This window comes from Astatotilapia calliptera, chromosome 17 (assembly GCF_964374335.1).
Source record: "Astatotilapia calliptera chromosome 17, fAstCal68.1, whole genome shotgun sequence".
NCBI lineage: Eukaryota > Metazoa > Chordata > Actinopteri > Cichliformes > Cichlidae > Astatotilapia > Astatotilapia calliptera.
Genome location: NC_137438.1, coordinates 17,136,986 through 17,149,090, shown reverse-complemented (window position 1 = coordinate 17,149,090; position 12,105 = coordinate 17,136,986). Strand labels below are relative to the sequence as shown.

The window sequence follows — 12,105 nt, the reverse complement described above, 5'->3', positions numbered from 1 at the left end:
CTGATGCGCTGCACAGCATCTAATCTGTCTGATCCCTCCAATCGGCCAACGCCTCATTCCAAGACCACACAGCTCTGCATATGGAGGCCCATTTCTGGCACAATGACACTGACTCATGGGACAGAGTCACCAAGTTTAATAGCAATACTGTAATCTAAACAAACAGCTCATTTCTAGAAAGATCTGAAGTTTAGGAACAATTTGTTAAGAATAAAGTCATAAGCACACAAATCCTCATTAACATTATTTACATTTTAAATCTGGTGTCAGCAGGGATAGCTATCGCCTGCATCCACAGACTGTACGGGAGCGTCTCTTTCTCTCACTCACACACACACATCCTTCCTGGATGGTCTGTTAATACAGTAACCTCACAGTAGTCACATGACGCCATTAAAAATGCTCCAAAAGGCTCCAACAGCACAAACACAGTCCAGCGGTCCAGTTAGCAGACAGCTAACAACTACACCAGCCTGTGTGATCATCCACTTGCCAGTCAAAGAGGCCACGCCCCCTGATTTATACAGGTGAGTTTAGGAACCATCCTCCCCCTTGGAGTTGTTAAAAAGGAGGAAATTATCTATAAAGACATGATGAGATTGTGTATCAGGTTTTAAGCATGTTTATTTCTGCTGCAAAATTTTAACATGGGAGTTTACGGGCACTGACTCACTGCTGCCACTGCTGGACCTCAGAGGAACTGCAGGGATCTGTCTGTAATTACTGTCAGTGCCAGCAGGGGGAGCTTCAGGACTAAAGTTTAAATATTTGTGCTCTAACTTTCATAAAGTGAAAATATTCCAGAGGTATGTGTGATGGGTTGAGATCTATTAGGTCGAACTGCTCAGAGATTAAATTATTGATCTTGTTTTTGACCATATTGTTTCATTTGCTGACTTCCTGTCTCTCATTGTGACGTTAAATGTTGTGGAGAGGCTCTTGTTTTGTTTTTCTTCACTCAGCTGCTGATGGGCGGAACTGAACCACTCCCTGCACACAAAGCTCCCTACCCCTCCCCCCGGGCTGGCTCTCTGGTGACGATAGCACTTCCTGAATCACCTGGACAGGTGAACAGCTACGGTGTTGACCTACCTGTCGGGCTGTGACCTGCTACAGGATGAAAATAGACCTCACCGGCGGCCTCAGAGTTGAAACTCAACATCTGTGTGAGTACTGGTTTTATTTGAGAGAGAACGTTAAGGGTTCGATTCCGCTGTTGGTTCCTGTGTGAGAGGTGAAGCTGAAGTGGCTGTAGTCATAATAAATCCCGCACTCAGTTTTAATCGCGCCGGTTCTTCCCGGACCATTTACCTTTGACTGGGCTCAAAACGATTCCGTCCAGTTCATTAAAGAAGGATTAACACATCTGTTAAAATATCTCCTCATCCAGAGTTTGTATGCTTGTTTCTTTAAGGTTTGAGGATTTCTTACGTGTAGTTCAAAAAACTCATTGTCTGCCTGAAATCTGCAGCAATGTTATTTGCCAAAAAAAGACTGCTTGTATTGGTGTAAATGATTTTTGGCCTATGATATATGAAACATATGTCAAATATGTCCCTCAAATGATCTCAGGTTGTCTTGAGCCACCAACAACACTCTTGTTTTATCCAGCTAATAAGTCTCTTTGACATTAAAAGTGTGTTTTTTCAAGAGACACTTGGTTAAGATGGCAGCAGATATAACAAAGTAGTTCAATAAAGATATTTTAAGTGGCCAAAAAGGACTGGATTGGTTATAAAGCAGGTACAACAACACAGGTTCATACTTACAACATAACTTAATATATAATTCATCTCTAAATCATGTTCTCTACAGTCTGTTTACCAATATAAGTAAAGACATTACACATAAAAAAACAAACAAACATTGAAACATTGGAAATCACTTCGTTACAACACCTACTTCAGTTTCCTCCACCTCAGCTTCACAGAGAAACTAACACACCTCCCTTGTGAATAAAGCACAATCTGTGTTTGTGAGAGCAAAATGATTTTAAAAAAAGCTTCAGAGAATGTAATAAAGTAAGCCTGACAATAATATGTTCTTTTTGTTTACTAATAACTGGTTTCAAATCCATAAATCAACTGCTCGTTTGAAACTCTGATTGGCAGCAGCTCACTGATCAGTCTGCTCAATCTCATCTTTTTCTGGAGGCGATTAATCAGTCAATAGATCAGTTTGATGGAGAAGGTGATCAGTAGTACTTTGGGACTTTTACTTTTGAAGGACTCAGCGGTGTTTGTAACGCCACCCTGAAGTCATTGGATGAACATCGGTTTTTCTACTCTGTAGACTGTAGACCCGCTGAAAGGTAAAACCAAACAGTTGTGGATTAAGCTTACTTGTTGTTCCTAGAGTATTTAAAACTAGAATGAGGCAGAGCCTTCAGTTTTCAGGCCCCTCTTCTGTGGAACCAGCTTCCTGTTTGGATTCAGGAGACAGACACTATCTCTACTTTTAAGATTAGGCTTCAAACTTTCCTTTCTGCTAAAGCATATAGTTAGGGATGGATCAGGTGACCCTGAATCCTCCCTTAGTTATACTGCAATAGGTGTAGGCTGCTGGTGGATTCCCATGATGCATTGAGTTTTTCTTCTTCAGTCACCTTTCTCGCTCACTATGTGTTAATAGAGCTCTCTGACTCTCTTCCACAGCATGTTTTTTGTCCTGTCTTTCACTGTATTTGATTTTGCACTGTATAAATAAAACTGAATTGAATAAACTGAACTGAATTAAGCGTGAGTGAATGTTTGAAGAAGCCTGCAACATTGCCACAGATATGATTTTAATATAAACGATGAAATGAAGACTCAGTTTACTAATAACCGGATTAAAATCAGCGGCGCTGCATGAAGCTGAAACTCTGCTCACAAATGTTCTGGCTCATGTATCTGCAGACGGTTGAACCTCAGACGGCTGAAAGGAAGACTTCTCATTTCAGGATGAGTGACTCTATGAAGACTCAGCTGGTGAGCTCCATCCATCTGCAGGAGGTGGAACTGCAGGAGAAACCTGCCGACGACAAGCAGGACAGCAACAATAGCAACAATGGTGAGTCTGATAATCGATAATCAAACATCTGGAGATGATGTGATGCCCTTGGAAACATTGGAGGGTCCTGTGAGGCCCTTTGAAACGTTTCCTAAAAAGGTTGTGATGTTATTGTGAATGAACCTATCTGCAAAAACTGCAAAAACATCAGGAGAAGCACAGTAGGTTTCTGCCATGGGCAGGTTTTAACGGTCAGTTTCACTACAGAGACCTTCTTTGTACTTTATTTCAGTCCAGTTTTATTCCTAAAGCACTTAACAGCAGAAGTGCGATGCTTTATTCTGAAAGGTAAAGACTCGAATTCCTGTTCAAAGAATTTCCTTTGAACAGGAAGAAACCTCCAACAGAACCAGGATCAGGCGGTCCTGATCAGGAGCATGCTGGGACTCAAGTCCTCTGCAAGGAGGTTAAAGCTCAACTGTTTTAGGATCATATCAGTCCACCACAGAAGAACTAGTTCTCACCACCTCATTTCCCTCATTATGAAATTAAAGGTGTCTGTCACAGCCATTCTGAGCAAGAGGAAGGTGGTGATGTTAGTTGATGTATTGATTGATTGATTCTTGCAGCAGATAAAACGTTTACAGTGGAGGATGCCGTGGAGAAAATCGGCTTCGGGCGTTTTCACATTCTGCTGTTTGTCATCATGGGCAGCTCCAACGTGAGTAATGTTTATGCTCAGCAGCAAAATACTCAGAGTATTTAAAGTAATCAGGGTGCTCACTGTTGTGCTCGTGTTTGTGCGCAGATCGTGGAGGCGATGGAGATCATGTTGTTAGCTGTGGTTTCTCCGGAGATTCGATGTGAGTGGCGTCTGGATGACTGGCAGGTGGCACTCGTCTCCACTGTGAGTCACAGCACACAGACTGATCTGCTGATAATTTATTGATTAATCAATTAATTTGCGTCAACCAGTTAGGCTGAAACCTCTGAACTCTCAGAGGGTAACCCTGACCTCAGTGGGGCTTTCTTTAGCATGGCTTGACTTTATATGGTCAGCAGCTCTGAACAGGTCTCACTGATCGATCACGTTCACAGTCAGCAGAGCAGCTTCTTGTTTCATTACATCAGAGGCGTGTGAGCTCATTAACGTGATGGCTATATGAAAGTGCTGCAACACTTCTCTCTGTGTCCTCAGATGGTTTTTCTGGGCTTCATGGTTTGTGGAGTGTTGGGAGGATACATCGCCGACCGATACGGACGCTGGAAGGTCAGAAACAACCGACACGCAAGGTCTCAGCTGGAGTCTGTGCACTGATTGGTTGACTGCTGGTGTGTGTGTGTGTGTGATCCAGGTCGTGTTCGGTGGCTTCGTGTGGAGTGCGTACTTCTCGCTGCTCACGTCATTCGCACCGTCGTACGGTTGGTTCATCTTCCTGCGTGCCATGGTGGGCTGCGGCGTAGCAGGAGTGTCACAGGGGTCAGCTCACACACACAAACATTACGCTGAACATCCTGCAGTCTGATTGGCTGGATGGTGGTAAGCTTCAGTGGCTGCTCTAATTGATAGTGTCTCTGTTCAGGTTTGTGCTGAAGACCGAGTTCATCCCGGCAAAGCATCGAGCCACCCTGCTGCCTCTGGCCACCGTGAGTTCATCCTTTCTTTGAGTTTCACTGGTTTCCACAAAAATAAAGACGAGGAAGTCAGAATCATGTTGACCACAAAGTACTGCTCCATCTGGGAGACCTCACAGAGCGAAACATCACAGAGGTCCTAATGAGTGTCCACACAGGAAGCGATCATCAGCATCACTTTATCACTGACAGTTGGTCGCTATCAAACATTACAGGCTGAGGTTGCCTGGGTAACCCACCGCTGTATATCAGTCAACAGTATTTGTGACTCCGTTGGTCGTTGCCTTTATTGCTTACCTGGAAGTTGATAAAAGTTTTACTGAGGGATCACCCACTTCCTGTCACCAGCTGTTATTTCGCTCGCAGTTCCTTCCTTACTCTGCTCTAATCCTCATTTCTAAGGTCATGTTTTGGAAATCAGATATTGTGATAGCACAGAAGTTGAGAGGGTTCTAGTGCCCATTACTGAGGACCTCACAGGGTTAAATCCAGTGTTTTATTTGACCTTCATAATAATCATGGGCAATAGCAGCTTGACGCAGATTTTATTACATGGAAAACTCAACATGCTCAGCATAAAAGATAAAAACATAAAAGATGAGTAGGTCTATTATCTTTTTAAGGCAATACAATCAAAGAAACACGTGTCAGTGTATACATGCAGTTATTAATCACAGTCTTGTGGAGATAATATTCTGTTTTTAAAGAGATGTGAGAAAGATAAAGTTTTAGATGTCCAGCAAATATAAAACATCACAAGGCGACAGCAGCAAAGCTCAGAGTCCGTCTCTAAAACACGTACATGTATCATAAATCACAGATAATGGTCTGTTGCCAGCCTTATTTTAATGCTTAATACGCGTCATGGAGAGAGCACAGCTCCATGGGTAACAGCTTCAGCTCACGTCACGTTGTTTGTTTGTTTTTCTCCCATGGGGTTTTCAAAGGCATCCTCAAACTCAGCTTAGTTACCTGTATGGTGTGATGTCATCAGTTCAGATCTCCCAGCATGCTCCCTGTTTGTGTGTCAGATATTCTGGATGCTGGGCTCCATGCTTATCATCATTCTGGGTATGCTGGTGGTTCCAACTTTGGGCTGGAGGTGGATGATACGGATCTCTGTCACGCCGAGTATCATCCTCATCTTCCTCTTTAAGGTGAGATATGCCCCTCACCTGTCCACCCTAACCTGTGCAGCAGTGCTGTGATCATTAGATTAGAAATGAATGCACATATGAACATTCAGTGTGGCAAATTAAACGAAGAATGAAAGATTCCTAAAGAGGTTTTCAAAGATGTTTAAGTCTTACTGTAATAATTCACAGTTACTAAAAGAAGTGAGGGATGATTTGGAGGTTCTGAAGTAGTTTGTCAGGTTTTAGGTTGTTGGTTGTTAAACTAAAAGTGCCAAAAGGAGAGGGGTGAACAAAAAAGAGAAGCGGAGGCACTAAACTAGTAGAAATCACATGAAGTGCCACTTAAAGCATAAGCTGGGGAAGACTAAGTTGCCACAATAATCTCATCAAGGCTAATGTGAGTTTCTGATTGCTGGATGTATTCAGGCTCGTGAACCCAGACTGACTGCTGTTTCTGTATGTATTGATTCAAATCAGTTTATTCCTGAGTCGGCTCGTTACAACGTATCAGCAGGAAAGACTGAGGCTGCCATGAAAACGCTGCACTGGATTGCTAAAATGAACCGAGCTTCTCTTCCGCCAGGACGACTCGTGGAGCCCGTCACGGTGCGTTAAGTGCAGTGAGTAAGACTTGAAATAAGTGTACCGATCTTCCTGAAAGTCGTTTGCTGAAGGAATCTTTCAGCTCCTGAAAATGTTTTGCTGTCAAAATGATTAAAAATATTTCAAAATTGTTTTATCTTAAAGTTTGTGATAACAGTCTACTGGAAAAACACTACACAGGGCAGTATGTGTAATTCACAGGGATGTCCTGATGGTGGCTCATAATATAAAGCAACTTGATGTGATTGCCATTGTGATTTGGCGCCGTATAAATAAAACTGTTGAATTGAGTTGAATCTGAGGGTATCACTGGATTCAGTCATAGGATATTCGGTGTGAATGTTCCTGTGTGTTTCAGAGCGAAAGAGGCAGCTGGAGAATTCTGCTCAGCCCATTATTCAGGAGGACATCTGTACTGCTCTGGTACTCATGGTAATGGTATTTTATTTTTTAGTGTTTTAATAAAAGCAGGCTACATAGCCGTCACAGTAAAAGGGCATCAAAGGAGCAAATTATCAGATAAAAGCAAAAGATCCAGTGAAAGCAAACTGGAGGTTTGCACAGGTTACAATTATAGACAGGAATAGTCATGAAAAACTTTCCTTCTTTAAGGAAACCAAATCAGAAAGTATGCGTGCTTTATATTAAAACATAGTAAGGTATCATAGGCATAGAGGAGAATACTGTATTATGTCTTCTGATTGGATGCCAAATAGGGAGATTTAAAGTACTAAGTTTATACAGACAAAAGTTGTCTATGAAGTGTTTCAAGCATTTCTGGAAACATTTCGTAGACAACTTAAAATGCTCCCAGCAGTTTTTTTCCCAACCATAGACACATCCGAGGTTTGTAGAAGTCATTGAATGTGGTTGTTATACCCAGTATGTATAATCCTTCTTGGACCTGTTAAGGACCAACTTTCATTTGTTTCACTGTCAGGTTTGTGGCATCGTTTATATACTACGGCTCAGTGCTGAGCAGTTCAGAACTGTTGGAGAAGAACCTGTTGTGTGTGATCGATGCTGACAAAGAGCATCAGGTCAAACATCGCCATGAGGACGGACTGTGTTACTGCATCCCCTTTGGTTACAGTGACTACCAGACTCTGCTTATCAGCTGCCTCGGAGAGGTTGCATGTGAGTCATCGTCAGCGAAATGCGTTGAGAGAATTTTCAGTTCATCAGTTTTTCAGCCACACTTGCAGAATAATTCCTAAAACGTACTGCGAAGGTTTGCTGCTGTGCTGTTTCCGGATCAGGTCTACTCTGACTCCTCTCTTCTATCCTCCCAGTGGTCCCAGCAAACATCGCTCTGCTCAACGTGTTTGGACGCAAGATGACTCTGACCGTGCTGCAGCTGTTAGCAGCCTTTTTCTTTATGATACTCAACATTTGCTCCACTATGTAAGAGCCCCACAGATTGGACCCCCCTGACCGGGTCCAAGTGTATGACGTCATCTCATTAGAGCAAGTCAAGGTTTGTGATGTCATCTGGTCTGTTTTGGTCGTGCAGGTTTGGCTTCACGGTGCTGCTGTTTCTGCTGCGGTCTCTGGTCTCCATGAACTTTAATGTGGTTTACATCTACACAGCAGAGGTACGTTCACAGTCTGCTGGCTTCAACGGTGCATTTTTTAAGGACCGGGTCTGAGGTGACAGGAGTTTTGGTTTCTCAGGTGTACCCCACGGTGGCGCGCTCTCTGGGGATGGGTTTCTGTACGTCGTTCAGTCGCATCGGAGGAATGATCGCTCCGTTCATTGCTCAGGTGCGTTGGCTGTCCTGCTTAATGATCAGAGTTTTCAGGTTTTTGGTCCAGTCTATCATTGCTTTGTGTGTACTTCAGGTGCTGATGTCTCAGTCGGTGATTCTGGCTCTCTGTCCGTTCGCTGTGGCCTGTGTGCTCTGCGCTCTAGGAAACTTCCTGATGCCAATAGAAACCAAAGGACGAGCTCTGCTGGTGAGAATGTGATTTTGTATGAGCTTTGTTCTTTTTTCTTATGTCTAAATGCCGTGGTCTGACATGTTTGTTTGTTTGGATTTTTTCAGCAAAACTCCTGATGGTGTCTCTGAACAAACTGCTGCTCTTTGTTATTTCATTTTGGTTACATGTGTAAAGACTTTAAATATGATACTGACCTCAGGTGTTGCTGTGCCTTCATTAACAGCTCAAAGGGAATGAATGTTTGTTAGCATCAGTGAAGGAAACCTTACATTGTTCAGGTTGTCAGGCCAGTTATGAGCCCTGTTTCTCTGGTTTTTGTAGGATTATCTTTCACCTCCTCCTGCACTTCACATGAATCAGCTGTTACTTTATGCTTAAAAGATTCAACAGTATAACAATGTAACATTATTTCTGGCTCTTTGTATGTAAAGAATAATAATTACCGTATATTTTATAAACATATCCAGAAGGTACAGGTACAGTAGGCTCTAACAGTAATTCTGTATGCTCATTAATAAACTCCAACTATTGAACAAAGTGTTTGTGTGAGATAGTCTACCTGTGGATGTTTTTTTTCCTTCATGCTACAGATGTCATGTTTTACTTTGATCATATAAAACTGAATTTAATGAGAACATCCTGTGAGTGCAGTGTAAATGATCTTCCTCTGGCGCCACCTTCAGGACAAATGATACAGGCTCACGCCTCAGGTGTGATATGAGCAGCCTCTCAAGTGCAGCTGTAACGGAGTCAAAAAAAAGAAGCTTTATAACATGTTAATAGTTGGAGCATGTGCCAGATTTCGATGTCTCATTATGGAAATTTGTGATTGGAGAAAATTAATTAATTGATGTAAAAATAAATAAATAAATAATCTTTTGTGGTAAACTGTAGGCAGTTCATGCTTGTCGGCCAAATAAATGCTGTTCAGATTAAAAATTTTAAAAAAGGTGATGATCGCAAAGTGAGCATGACCCTTCAAGTGACTACAGCCATATTAATGGTAAATTTGCTGGGTTAAGGTAAATGGGAATGAAGACAAATACTACTATAACTCTCGAAAATTCACAATTATTATTCATATGAACATTACCATATTAAACGAACTATATTAAACTTGGAGCCACCTGGTCGACAAATAACGCAACTGCATTGTTAAGGTTCCTCGTGGCTGCACAACATGCCAGAGCAAAGGAAAATGATCCCAAAATGGAGACGGGTGCAGGTGAGCAGCATTGGTGTTTCTGTATGTTTAATAGTGAAAATGTTCTCACAGTAGTAATAGTTCGTATGTGTTTTTGTTATAAGCACTTCTAGCATGTACCCTGAAAGTTACAGCTCTAATAGTGGAGCTCTTTTGGAGCTCTTAATAGTAAGTTTATTTACAATTAGTACTTATGGTTAGCATGCTAAGCTAATACTCGTTAGCCAGTTGGGTGCTTACTGGCTGGCTCCTGGCTCTCATGTTTTGTACGGGAGTACATCACAGGTCAGGCTAACATGACCGGGCTGGATACAATAAAATTATATCTAAACGTTACTGTGTGTGTTTTCATTGAAAAATAATACATGAAAATATTTTATAAATTACCTGCACTATAGCAATATGTGCGGCTATATAAAGAGCCACCAGCAGGAAATAATCGCGGGAATAGTTTGTGGTATCGGTGGTTCATCTGCTGAGTAAAAAGATAAGAAAAGGAAAATGGATCGGGTGCTTGTCACAGTTGCTGCTGGCATTATGTACCTTAAGGCTGAAGAAGAAGCAGCGCAACTGAGAAGATCCGGAAGAGAAGAGCCAGAATGAAGATGAGGGGGAGGAGACGTGCCTTGATGGCGTGCCTTCTTCACTCAGTACATTTTTAAAAATAACTAATAGCCGAGGCTGCCTGTCGCCTGGGGGACGTCGTATGGTAAGGTCATCGTATAATGATCTTCCCGGACTACTCAAAGTTGCTGAGTGAGAAGCGGAATAAGTTTAATGAGTGCAAGAAGCTTCTGCACAACAAACGTATTGGTTTCTCCTTAATTTACCCAGCAGTGCTTGTTGTGAAAGCTCCTCAGGGATCCCGTTGCTTCGAGGACCATAAAAAAGCAATGACTTTCATTCGCCCCATGGTGTAAAACTGGTTTGTTTGCCTGTTTGTTTTTGTCGTTTTTTTGTTGGGGGTTTTTTCCCTTCATCTGTCGCTTTTGTTTATTTTTCTGGGTAGTAATTTTCTCCTGTTTTGTTTTTTGTTCTTTGTTTGTTTGTTTTTGTTTTTGTTGTTTGTTTGTTTGTTTGTTTTTGTTTTTCCTAGACCCCAAAGTACTGGAAAAGGTCGTGGCTCCAAAACTCCATTAATAAAACCTTATTAATGGAGTTTTTATTATGTTTAGAGAGAGATACAAATGATGATTATTACGTGCTCGCTTCATTTTCGTATTAAGGACAATTCTGGAGGTTAACTCAGACCTCTTCTCTAAACTGAATTGGACACAAGGTGGAGCGGTGAGTTCATACCCTTAGTGGATCTATTGTACTGTGTCCATTCTCAATGTTCTGTTTGTTAAACTGTATTATGAGCATTAAACTAGAACAAAGTTTGGTTTGGAATGTATGTTTTATAGATAAGACTGTAGATCCAGTATATTCGATTGCGGAATTTTTTATTTTTTTATTTACACATTAACAAGAGAATTCTCAGTAAAACCAAAGTTACTTTCCCTAGTAACTTGTAAAGCAGGGCGATATGACCAAAAATATTTATCACGATATACATTTGAAAATTTGCGATAACGATATAACTGACGATATAATTGACACTAGACAAAATACTTTACAACTCCACTACTTTATTAGTGAAAAAAAACCCATAAATGTATTTTCACTTAAACAAGCAGCTGTTTTTTATGTGCATTAAAGTTATATAAAAATGTAACAGTGCAAATGCAAATTTCTCGCTGACAGTTTAACCAAAAGGCATTTCCAGTGGAAACTGGCCAACATATCCTGAGCATAACCATGTATAATATGCACAAAACTTAAAAAGAGGTTATACACACACAATACGGTAATATTATGTTGAAGCACAGTACGTATCACTCCGCGAGGCTCCTGCCTACGGTAGCCGTAATGCTCCGACAATCCATCAAGCGGTACGGCTTCGTAGCTTAGCAAAGTCGGACTAAAACATTTGACAGATTTTCGAGCGTCGTGTACGACATAAAATCGTTTCGAGGTCAGTAAACACAACCAGAATTCATACATAAGGCACACGGGATTATAAAGGGCACTGTCGATTTTCAGAAAAATCAAAGGATTGATTTTAAGTGTGCCATATTTTCCAAAAAACACGGTAATAACGACGGCCCGCTAGCATGCGCTACCAAAAATAGTGCTTTGTTGTGTATCTGATGGATGAAAGCCAAACCAGTTCCACACCACTGAAGTTGCAGCATTTTTACAAACCAATTCTGGTTCATCCATTTCATTCAACGATCCGCTTTCGCCCTTCTCATTCTGCGTCGCCGGCATGTGCGTATGAAAACAAAGGTACTGCGCATGCGCGTTTTATCCATATTCTATCGCGATATTTCATTTTCCTATCGTTGCCCAACATTACACCGGTATTACCGTGAACAGTATGATATAGCCCAGCCCTAGTAACTAGTTACTTTGAAAGTAACGAGTAACTTGAAGTAACTGAGTTACTTTTGATAGAAGTAACTAGTAATGTAACTAAGTTACTAATTTAAAGTAACTTACCCAACACTGGTGACAGTGGATCAACTGAAATATTTGGACGCTCCCATTACC

General features: G+C 41.5%; 1 protein-coding gene across 4 annotated transcripts; it reads left to right on the top strand.

Moving 5' to 3' along the window:
- Positions 1-1,007: 1,007 nt before the first annotated feature.
- On the top strand, positions 1,008-8,843 carry svopl (SVOP-like). 4 transcript variants are annotated; one of them, XM_026148262.2, is made up of 16 exons: positions 1,008-1,166; positions 2,898-3,051; positions 3,624-3,712; positions 3,800-3,898; positions 4,190-4,261; positions 4,347-4,471; positions 4,575-4,638; positions 5,658-5,783; positions 6,240-6,368; positions 6,724-6,797; positions 7,306-7,502; positions 7,658-7,769; positions 7,879-7,960; positions 8,040-8,129; positions 8,208-8,321; positions 8,411-8,843. In XM_026148262.2, exons 2-16 carry the CDS (start codon positions 2,943-2,945, stop codon positions 8,420-8,422), a joined length of 1,494 nt encoding a protein of 497 aa, XP_026004047.1. In that variant the 5' UTR covers positions 1,008-1,166; positions 2,898-2,942; the 3' UTR covers positions 8,423-8,843. The 4 variants fall into 4 exon arrangements, with proteins under 4 accessions (XP_026004047.1, XP_026004045.1, XP_080147597.1 ...); XM_026148260.2 differs by having other exon boundaries at positions 3,621-3,712; XM_080291471.1 differs by having other exon boundaries at positions 1,017-1,166; positions 2,942-3,051.
- The last annotated feature ends 3,262 nt before the right edge of the window (positions 8,844-12,105 follow it).

Excerpts from the sequence above, each read along its gene's own strand:
- svopl (XM_026148260.2), top strand. The coding sequence starts at position 2,943 with ATGAGTGACTCTATGAAGACTCAGCTGGTGAGCTCCATCCATCTGCAG. Across the intron at positions 7,503-7,657 it reads CTGCCTCGGAGAGGTTGCAT|TGGTCCCAGCAAACATCGCT; the intron begins GTGAGTCATCGT and ends CTATCCTCCCAG. Across the intron at positions 8,130-8,207 it reads TCGCTCCGTTCATTGCTCAG|GTGCTGATGTCTCAGTCGGT; the intron begins GTGCGTTGGCTG and ends TGTGTACTTCAG.